General features: G+C 35.9%; 1 protein-coding gene across 2 annotated transcripts; it reads left to right on the top strand.

Moving 5' to 3' along the window:
* Positions 1–4,034: 4,034 nt before the first annotated feature.
* Positions 4,035–9,313, top strand: LOC114736999 (ribulose-1,5 bisphosphate carboxylase/oxygenase large subunit N-methyltransferase, chloroplastic). 2 transcript variants are annotated; one of them, XM_028924879.1, is made up of 13 exons: positions 4,035–4,488; positions 5,139–5,302; positions 5,673–5,756; positions 5,896–5,953; positions 6,288–6,341; positions 6,881–6,952; positions 7,041–7,121; positions 7,415–7,587; positions 7,922–8,024; positions 8,097–8,228; positions 8,377–8,499; positions 8,907–8,971; positions 9,008–9,313. In XM_028924879.1, exons 1-13 carry the CDS (start codon positions 4,123–4,125, stop codon positions 9,027–9,029), a joined length of 1,497 nt encoding a protein of 498 aa, XP_028780712.1. In that variant the 5' UTR covers positions 4,035–4,122; the 3' UTR covers positions 9,030–9,313. The 2 variants fall into 2 exon arrangements, with proteins under 2 accessions (XP_028780712.1, XP_028780711.1); XM_028924878.1 differs by having other exon boundaries at positions 8,907–9,313.
* Positions 9,314–11,637: the final 2,324 nt, after the last annotated feature.

Raw genomic sequence — 11,637 nt, 5'->3', positions numbered from 1 at the left:
TTGGCCTTGCTTGTCACCATATTTAAAATTATTTACAGGCACATTTTATATAAGTTGAAATAAAATTCTCTCACATACTTATTTTATAAATCATTCTAAATAGCCCTTTAATCATTTTCATTTAATTGCTTTTGTAATTATTTTGTCATATGTTAAAAATATGCAACAAATTCGTAACCAATCAATATTAAAATAACTTCTATACTTGGCAAATTAATCGAGTATATTACTTGCCTTGACAAGTCACTGTCAACATGTTTTTGACTATTGACTAGTCAACGTATCCTTGCCTAATTTCTAATTATCGACATGTTCTCATATTATATTATTGAAGATATTGCGTCTGTCTCTACTCTCTTGATTATTTCATCAACAAGCCCAACTCTGTAAGAATTCTCTATTGAGTTGATGTTTAAAATGCTAGACACAATATTGGTTAATCCAAGATATTCCTCTGACCCTAAATATAAAACTCATTTTATAATTTAAATTATATTACCTCCGGTCCTTAATATAAAATCTCATTTGACTTTTATTTTGATCCTAAATATAAGATCCCAATTCACTTTGTCTCTCATATTTATGCATTTTTTCCAAGATAGTCCCTCTAACAGTGATAGTTCTAGCTAATACACTTGATTAGCAAGGATATTTTAGAAAAAACAATACATACTTATTATAAATAACTAACTTAACTTTTTTTTTTAATCTCCTCAAGTTAGTCAACTAGCTCTTATAATTAGAACTGGAGGTAATACTACAAAATAGATCTTACACTTAGGATGGAGAAACATTTTGCTTTTTCAGTAAATGAAATTTCCTATAAAAACTCCAATCATTGGTATATACCGCCTTTAAACCATAAATATCTATGGGCAACAACTTAAAAGAAAAAAAAAACTATATAATTCAGTGCCATCCAAACTCAGATTCCGCAATCTTTTGCATATCTAACTCAAATGCAATTATCTTCTCTAGAAGGAGTAATAATTATATAAAAGCTCCCCAATTAAAGGTTACAATTCGATGCGGTTTATAACCTTAAGCTGTTAGTTTCTGGCCCTCTAACTTAAATAAAAATTAAAAAAAAAACCTCAACCATTCTCTTTTCGGCCCCTTGGAATTGTTTTTTTTTTTTACCAGCAAAGGAATTTCATTAACTGAAACGAGATAGAAGAAATAGTTCACTACAAAAGATAAAGGGAAAAGAAACCAAATGACAAGCTAACAGGTCAAATGCAAATCAATCGATCCCTTCCCTGTCATCCTCGTCAAAACTGAATTCATTAGCAACAGTGGCTTCACGAAAAATGATGTCAGCTAGAGGAGGTGGAGATACCAAGATCAGACCGTTAGGTCCCAACTCCTTTGAAGCTATAGCAGCCAAGAAATCGACAGCACCATTTCCCTCATGAGAAATGAGAGAAAAGCAAATAGAACTTCGATCATTCACCATTGCAAACAACTCAGCAAGCAAGCCTTGGAGTAGCCACAGACAAAGATGCAAAGATCTTTGAGTAATAGCAGAGAAAAGATCCTTACAATCCATTTCAATAATCACCGGGAAGTGTTGCCATTGAGTTGCTAGAGAGACAGCCTTTAGAGCAGCTAAGAGTTCTGCTTATAATGCCGATTGAACACTTACTTTCTCAGCCCAGCCTTTAATGAATAACCCCTCAGAGTTTCTACAAACAATTCCTATACCAGCTCTTCCATTAGAATTATTAAAAGCACCATCATAGTTTATCTTGAATGAGTTAGCTTGTGGTTTCCTCCACTTAAAGGAAGCTTTGGGCGCCATAAAGCTAGGTGCTTTAGGAAGCAAGGAGTTTGCATTCCAGTATTCTTGCATAGTTCAATTAGTCATCTCGATAGCTTCTTCTGGTTTTGGGAAAACCTATTCAAAAATCCATTTACACCATAATTTCCAAATAGACCACAGCATAGTACTTATATACGCTTTACCATAGTCTAACTCAGTATCGATCATCAATAGAAACTACTCAAGCCAGAAAAAGATATTCTGGATGTTTAGAGGGGAGATATTGAGGCCCATAATACTACCAAACCAAGCAACTTTAACCCATTGACAAAGCAGAAACAGGTGTTCTAAAGTCTTAGTATCATCTCTACAAACTGGACAGAGTGGGTTTGTGGCACATTTCCGTTTGAATAAAGCTTCCTTAGAGGCCAAAGCATTATTGAGGATTCTTTAGATAAAGCCTCTGATTTTTGGCATGACTTTCAGTTTCCATACAGCTGACCATATACTTGGCTCTATTTTCCTGGAGACAGAAGCTCGGGTAACCATAATTCTGCCATCAGTAGCAACATGGCTCAATCTATAACCAGCCCTGACACTATAAATTCCATTCTTAGCAGGGGCCCATAATAAAGAATCATCTCGAGGGGTGCTAGATAGGAGAATCTAGATTGGAGATAGCATGAAGATTCCATTGTATGTCTTGAATCAACTGAGCAACCATCATATCTTCATTGATAGAAGGACCATTATCCAGTGGCATTTTAAAAAATTTCATACTAGGAATCCAAAGGTCTTTCCAAACATCAATATAATGCCCAGTACCAACCTACCAACATAGATTTTCTTTTAAGAATTCACGTCCTGCAAGAATGCTATCCCAGACCCATGAAGCCTTGGATCCTTTCATTGCTTTCATGAATGAGGAGTTGGGAAAATAAATGCTCTTCAGTAATTTAACCTAGAGACTATCAGGATTATGCAAAATATGCCATGTAATTTTGGTAAGTAAAGCATTGTTGAAACCCATGAAGTCTTTAAAACCCAATCCTCCTTCTTTTTAAGATTTGGTTAAGGCTTTCCAGGATGTCCAGTGGATTCTACCAGTACCGTCCACATCACCCCAAAAGAAATTAGACACCAAACTATCTAGAGCACTATATGATTTTTTCATAAATTTGAAACAGCACATTGGGTAAATAGGAATAGCAATCATAGTTTCACGGCCAGCAAAGGATAAGCATTTCTTCCTCCATTCTTGCACTTTCCTACCCATCTTCTCATAGACACAGGCTAAAGCAGCATTTTTAGATTTACCTAAGGATAGGTAAACCTAGGTATTTACCAGGTTGTCCACCTCAGCAATATTCAAACATTCCACAATATCAGTCCTTACTTCATCCGGAGTGTTCTTTGAGAAGAAAAGGCTAGATTTATCATAATTCACTCTCTGTCCCGAAACATTACAATAATCCTGCAACAATTTCATAACCCCTTGGAATTATCCCATGTATTATCATGCTCTTTTATAAACTTTGATTAATGTACTTATTTGAAGAAAGTGAATTTTTCAATTTTCTCCATACAATTGGACAACCTTGGATTAGCAATCGGTGTGAAGTGTCATTCTCCGACCCCCCACCCTGATAAAAATGTTCTATATATTCATGGTGATTCTATCTCATAAAAAAAAAAATTGATTCACAAATAAAAAAGTAATATCATTCATTTATTTAAATAGTACTGATACTAGTTACAGAATCTATCATATAAATTTCTTAAATTTTAACAGGGACCTTTGTTTTTATTTATTGTCAAACTCAAAAAATGTTTTACGTTATGTTTGTTTGCCAACAAAAAGGAGTTTTACCTTAATATTGGCTTCTATTTTTAATATAAGAATTAATTTGATATTTAATTTTATCTTAAATATAAGATTCTAATATATTTTGTCTCTGATGTTTATCTATTTTTTTTAAAATGTCCTTGTAGTAGTTGCACATCATCAATTAATAATTCTAGTTAATACTCAATATACTTTTTGTTTCTTACAACTAATGCTTAATATTAGTAAAAATATTTTAAGAAAGATAACATATATTCATTACAAATAATTAATTTAATTAATTTTTAATTATTTAAATTAATTAACTAGTTCTGTGAAGAAACTAGTAACTTAAGTATTATAAAATAAAGCACATTAAATAACTTCAAATTAAGTTTTGAGATTACGGCATGATTTCATTTGCTTACCGCCTTACCCGTCTGGTCTCCAGCCACACATGGCGCGTGATACAACGGTCCGAACGGCCGTGAGTCTCTTGTTCTCGTTCTGCAGATAAGGTTCTCAGTTCACAGCCATGGCTGAAGCTTCAAGAAGCCTTTACGCCACCGCTGTCATTCCCAGTTTCAGCCCGACCAACAAAACTCATGTGATTCAGCGTCATCTAACTCTCCCGCGAAAGCCCCAATTTCAGTGTTTGGTTTCTGCAAGTGATGCCGCGAAAACTGCCGCGAAAGAAACCATCCCATGGGGCTGTGAGATTGACTCCCTGGAAAACGCATCGGCTCTGCAGAGATGGTTGTCTGAGTCAGGCCTCCCGCCACAGAAGATGGCCATTGAAAGGGTGAATGTCGGGGAGAGAGGACTCGTTGCCTTGAAGAATATAAGGAAGGGAGAGAAGTTGCTCTTTGTGCCTCCTTCACTAGTCATCACTGCGGATTCTGTAAGTCTTTCATTCCTTTGCCTCACTTGTTTCCTGCATATGTCTGAAATGAAAAGATGAAACGTTTAAACAAAAAAAAGGGATGGAAGTGGACTGGAACATAAGCGTTGGGTTGAGAATTTTGGTTTGTTTGGTTATTTAATATTGATGTGATTATTCTTTTGGGATTTAATATTTATGTAGGTAGTTTTAAATTTTACCGTTAGTTTTTTATAATTTAGCAGCCTTATCTTACAGTTGTTCCATTGGTAGTTACTCGGATTTGCCTTTCAGTATTTCACTGAAGCTGAACCACATTTACGTGTTTAGTATTTCCCATTCATGTATCACGTCATGGAGTTTTTCTCCGCCCTTTTACATAATTTATTGGTTAAATTTAAGGTGATATCATTTTTTGTCCAGAGTTCTGTTGCCGCTTTTCTCAACATATTATCCATTTTAATTGAGACTTAAACATCATTCTACATGAAATTTAATCATGCTCAGTTTCCGTTATATGTCATTTTGTTATTTGAAGTCTCTAAAATGTTGTTTACTGGTCGGGGAAATGGTTCTCTTAATCTTATTAAATTGTGCTTCAGCATGTGCGTCTGCGTCTGCGTCTGGTGCTTACGATTCTGTTTGTGCTTGTGTTTGTGTTTGGTTACAAGCAATGGACCTGCCCTGAAGCTGGTGAAATTTTGAAAAGGAATTCGGTGCCAGACTGGCCACTGCTTGCGACTTATCTCATCAGTGAAGCAAGCCTCATGAAATCTTCAAGATGGAGCAGTTACGTTTCAGCCTTACCACGGCAACCCTATTCACTTCTTTACTGGTAAATTATGTTCTCTAAGAATGCTTCCCTTGAATTATTTTCAGAGCTTGTCTGGAAATGACGAGAGTAATGAAAATCAACGAGTGAGGAAGCAAACTCTAAAAATGAGGGAAAAATCTTCACGGGATAAATTCTTTGCTGTGAACAGAAACCTGAGTATATGGGAGACGCATTTACCATAATTCCACTGACATTAAGCTTTTGAGTGAAAGTGAAACACATGACCATTAGTATTATGAAGTACTCAATCGCCCTCCTTAAAAGATGACTTTAACATGATGCCAGGGGTGAAGTTTTACATTTTTCCCAATTTCAAACTTCTCATATATTTAAAATTCTTCCCTTTTAATATTTTCCATCCCAATTCCAGGTCACAAGCAGAACTAGATCGTTATTTGGAAGCTTCACAGATTAGGGAGAGAGCAATTGAAAGGATTAATAATGTTATTGGAACGTACGTGTCGCTGTGCCTTGCATTCTTCAACTAAACTTTTTTCCCCTTTTTATTCATCTTTCCCATTCTTAATGTATACTTTATCTTGGGTAATTCATTCTGTGTCTTGCTACTAAATTATATACTTCTCCTTCTACAGATACAACGATTTGAGGCTCAGAATATTTTCCAAGCATCCTAGTTTATTCCCTGAAGAGGTAATTATGTGTCGTTGGACCTGGTTAGGATTCTTAGACCATGATAAACTCTTACTTTTTTGGGGAAAATAATGTGAACTGACAAGCATGAGGGCTCTGTTAGGATTTTGGTTGTGTGGAACAGTGACTTTTGTGATTTCCAAAGGTTGTTCTATTCGTTACATAGTGTTGAGATAATTTCCATCTTGATTGTGCTGATCCTTGCTAGTTAGTATAATGTTGACCTGAAATGTTCACCATTTTCAGGAATGCGTTATTGTAGGAAACTATTATGTTAGTCCAAATGATTAATTTTTATGAGATATTGCTTATTTTATATTTGTCCAACTCACAGGTGTTCAACATTGAGACCTTCAAGTGGTCATTTGGTATTCTTTTCTCTCGATTGGTGAGTTGATGTAGCTGTAGTAACATAAATTGTATTCTTCCTCTTTTGCAAATGTAAAGGCTGAAAACTAAATGAAAGGTTTTTCATCTTGTCTATATTGTTTCAACTGACAAGCTTGTGTAATATGAAGTCCTAGGTTAGCTAGTTTTGAAAGAGAGTTTGATTCCAGAACTTATTTGGATGAGTATTATAATCAATTATAAGAGCCAAAATCATGATTTTCTCGAAACTATCCAAACACCCTTTTACATGTCAAAATCAATTATGAACCCAAAACCATGGTTATCTCATAAGAGTTATCAAACACTCCTTTAATAAATCCTGAATTCATGACAGGACCAAATATGTTACTTCTCGAAACTGTAGTTTTAAAGGGGAGAATAATGACTATGTTCGCAAAATCTGGTCCATACGTAATTGGCAGGTGTCTATAATTTAACCAGTCATATAATCTGCTGAGACTTTATTTTTTCCGTTTTGCATGTGAGGACATATTATTATTTGTAAGAACGTAAATTCATTCTCTTGGTACCCTGCAGGTCCGACTGCCCTCAATGGATGACAAGTTTGCCTTGGTTCCCTGGGCAGATATGCTGAACCATAGCTGTGATGTATGATGTGGTCTGTTTCAAAGATGATGCCTAATAATATTTGCCTCTGCATGGTTAACACTGAATAGCCGCATTTTCTCTGGTTTAGGTGGAAACGTTTTTGGATTATGATAAATCATCAAAGGGAGTTGTCTTTACCACAGATCGTCCCTACCAACCAGGTGAGCAGGTAAATATAAATTGACAGATCGACCTTTTTTATATTAGGTTTGAATCAAGATCCTTGATAAGATTCATTCACTGGAAGTAGATAAGTTCTAAATTACTCCCAGGGCTTTGCCGAAATGCATTATGTTATAATTATTGTTAAATAGATTGGGTCTCTTGAAGATTTTAATTCTTCCTTAGAAAAATCAGGTCATAGTAAACTGAAGCTTGGTTTCATAGATGGTATTCTTCACCATGAATCTCAGCTCTTAAATATACAGATCTTGTGATTTATTGCTGCATTACTCGACCCAGGTGTTTATATCGTATGGCAAGAAATCTAACGGAGAGCTTTTGCTCTCTTACGGATTCGTTCCAAAGGAAGGCACTAATCCTAGTGATTCGGCTGAGTTGTTATTGTCACTCAGGAAATCTGATAACTGCTACGAGGAGAAGTTACAACTTTTGAAGAAAAATGGACTGGCAGCGTGAGTCCCCAATTTCATATTTCATGAGTACTCCTTGAACATTGAAATTTCTTTTGTATGCTGTCTTGATTAAAACTTTTTCACTGTATACATGAGCACTTGAAAGGGCACCCACGCACCACCTTTATTTTAGCTTAAATGATGGTTTTGCCACATACTTCAAGAGACATCTCCAAAACATCTTTTGTTCTACAGTGTAAAAATGCACAAAAATTTTATTTCAGCTTTCATTTCAGTAGATAAGGGAATCTTTTAATTTCTAGAGTGTTCTACTTTGAAATGCTTATACTTTTGACTGAACTTGTTACTAGCTAATTGTGTTCAATTTTAACAGATCACAGTGCTTCCCTGTAAAAGTTACTGGTTGGCCATTGGAGCTAATGGCATACGCCTATTTGGCTGTGGGCCCGCCAAGCATGAGAGGCCAATTTGAAGAGGTCTGACACTTGCTAAATTTCTGAACGCATCTGTAACTGTCGTTTAACGTAGTGGGTGACTCTTTTTAACAGATGGCTGCTGCAGCATCGAATAAGACAACTGTAAAGAAGGATTTGAGATATCCTGAAATAGAAGAGCAAGCATTGCAATTTATTCTAGACAGCTGTGAATCCAGCATATCAAAGTACAAGAAGTTTTTACAGGCAAGGAAACCATATATGAGGAACTTCTATTTTAGTTTTCTTACTGTATATGTAACTTTGAAAGACCACATTTTATCAATGTCTACGTTAAGCTTGGCCTTCTCTGCTTATCAAAATATCTCATCAAGTGCTTATATGATTCCCACAGGAAAGTGGATCACTTGATTTGGACGTGACTTCTCCAAAACAACTCAACCGACGACTCTTTTTGAAGCAACTAGCTGTGGACTTGTGCAATAGCGAGCAAAGAGTACTATTTCGCGCTCAATATGTAAGTAGCCAAGGCACGTTATGCTAATTTCGTCGGATACTTCCCCCACCCCACTAGGAAAGATTAAAAATGCCACAGTACATCCACATGTCCTTCTTTCAGCACTCATTTTAATACCGTAATTTCATCAATCTGAACTCTTTACTGTCACAGAGATGACTGCCTAAAGTGCTGTCAATGAAAATGCAGGGGAAAAAATTATATAGACCTTTCTTTCTAGTTAGCGTTTAGAAGCTTCATAATTTAGAGAAGAAGTAGAGAGTGACGACTAGCAACAATGAGCTCCTGAACGAACGTGATCCCTTGTTTTGAACTTGCTTCCTCATGAGTGGCATGGTCTGCGTCCATAATGGAATAGATGTTAGCTACTCTTTCTGATTGCTGATCGCTTTTATTGGCATATGCAGATACTGCGGAGCAGACTGAGGAATATGAGGACCGGTGGATTAAGAGCCCTACAAATTTTCAATGGGTTTAGGAATCTTTTCCAATGACAAATTTTCAATGGGTTTAGGAATCTTTTCCAATGAAACCAATTCTTAGTGCAATATTGTCCCCCGTTTCTAACAGGATATTCTGTCACTTACATCATGAACATTGGTCTTTGGCCTAGTCCTCACTAGATGGTCTTCTTTGTAACATGGTTAAGGTTGTCTGTAATTATACTGCGCATTGACAGAGAAAGAGAAAAGGGAAGGAATTATAGAAAGATGAGGAAAGTAATTATTGCAGCATGAGCTTCTTACCTTCTTGTAGATTTACAGTAAATAGTAATTGATTTTGGGAGTATGGTTTCTTTCTTTTTGGTTTAGAATTTGGAGAAGAGATCAAATTCATGAACTTGGAACGTGCTTAACTAGCTCTTTTAAACAGTGGAAGCCTGCAAGTGATAAACAGTTCTATGGTAGTATGGTCATATGGTGTATGACAGACTATGTAGGAGCCTCAAAAGCCCAGTTTGGGTTAACATACTCAATCCGGCGTCGCTGCTCCGCCCAAGAACCTATTTATGAACATCGGCTTCGGTTTTGACCTAAGGTGGTAGGCCACACGAGATTCTATTCTCATGGGCCGGTTCATTTCGAGATTCGGGCCAGATCTGCTTCGGACCATCCCAAAAGGCCGGGCCATAGGTCGAAAATGATGGCCCCAGCCTCCAATCTGCATTTCAAGCTGAGTAGCGAGCCCGTTTGAAACCCAGCCAAATCTGACCTATGTGGAGACCATACACTTGGCTTTCCAAATAATTTTTCTTAGGGAAGTTTTGAATTTTATTCTTACTTTGATTTTCTCAATTAAAAAGGCAGATATTAACAGCACGGAATTATAAGTGGAATGTTGAAACTGTAATTTTTAATACAGCATTTTAGCATGTTACTTTTTTTTTTCTTTCAATAATCATAAGAATAAGTGGGATCCAAGTATTTTGATAGAAAATATTTTATGGAGATACTTCAGTCACTAATTCTTAGTAACAACGAGTAGCTTAAACTTTTGATACTGAGTATTTTGAAAAAAAATACTTTAAAAACAAATTATTTAATGATTCTAGACGCTAACTAAAAAAATATTTAAAGATATTGAATATGAAAAAAATCAGTTTATGATATTAGGTGCTATGTGGTATAAGAAAAAAATTTGGATGTTATGTAACCTTTTGGAAAGTTAAGGAATATGAATATGGTGGTCCAGCTGGTATAAGACAAGTGAAAAATATTCAACTGGCACGTCGAATGTGGGAATATAGAATTGGGATTGAGCTTATTGCTGAAGCGGGACAAGATTAGATTTGACTTCATGTTGGACCCGTCTAGGGTAATCTTGAAAATCCAACGGCCAGCAGCACTTCATGTCCTCGACATGCTCTAGTTTGCGTCATTCTAGACATCACTTCTTCGCCGTCTTTCACAAGAAAAACAAGTGCCTCCAATGTAGGAAGAATTACTAGGAGGTCCCAAACAAAATATATGTGGAAATATGCTATAATTACTTAATTGATTAATTAAACATGTTTCATTAGTCATTTATTTTGTTTTATTAATATTAGGATATCATTCATGATTATATCTGAATATTATATTATCATATCTTAGAAGAATAAATCTGAGATATTAAAATTATATTGTATGAAATAAGATTTTAGGGTTAATCTATTTGCTTGTGGTTTGCCTATATAAAGGATTATTTGTATTTTCTTATTCAATGATTAATATTATTTTTAGGCTCTTTCTCAACTTTTAATCCTTCAAATTCTAATATAATATCAGAGCCAAATTTTTCCACAGCCTCTGAGAATTGAAAAAGGAAAAAAAAAAAAAAAAAAGGGACGTGCTCACCCCAATCTAGTCGCACCTATCAGTTTATATGTTCCACTCACTTGAATTCCATGCAACGATAAGTGGGACAACCTCAAGAAATTTTATCACAAGAGGACGGCCCGGGACAACCATGGTCCAGCGCCTAGTTTTTGGCCGCTCCTTTTTGAATTCTAACATGGTGCACGTCCTTTTAACTCACCTTGAATTCCAAGCAACATATAGATCCACATCAAGTTACTTTCCAAATCTCTAACATAGTTAGAAGAGGAAATAAAAGCAATTAAACCATATACCATTCGTATTGTAAGTGGATGCAGTGACAAGAAAAATCACCTCCTCACCAAGATATCTAAGTTTTCTTTAGCCGAGAGATTGTGCCAACAAGAAATGCTTTACCAGCAGTGGTTGGTCCAACATTAGAGAGAGATTTAGAAGCCTAATGTCTATTAAAAGTGTAACTAAGCAGAGTCAGCGACCTGTATTCAATTTCAGTTTGCACCACAGATTATCCTATTAACACCACTTACGTCAGTTTGCATCATGGAACAGCCAAAAACGAGGCGCTGGTGCATGGTTGCCTTGGGCCATCCTCCTGTAATAACATTTCTTAAGATTATCCCACTTTATCTCTGCAATTCCTCGGCCTCTCTGCAAAATTGAGGCTGACCACCATGTTAGATACTACCTTCGGTCCTAATTATAAGAGCCAGTTGACTAATTTGAGGAGATTAAGGAAGTAAGTTGAGTTAGTTATTTGTCCTAAATAGGTGTTGTCTTTCCTAAAATATCCTTGCTAATCAAGTGTATTGACTAGAACTAT

The sequence above is a fragment of the Neltuma alba genome, unplaced genomic scaffold (genome assembly GCF_004799145.2).
Source record: "Neltuma alba isolate B1F8T4 unplaced genomic scaffold, ASM479914v2 tig00013398_pilon, whole genome shotgun sequence".
In the NCBI taxonomy this organism is placed as follows: Eukaryota; Viridiplantae; Streptophyta; class Magnoliopsida; order Fabales; family Fabaceae; genus Neltuma; species Neltuma alba.
Note: the sequence above shows the minus strand (reverse complement) of the source record. Positions and strands in the feature narration are given on the sequence as shown.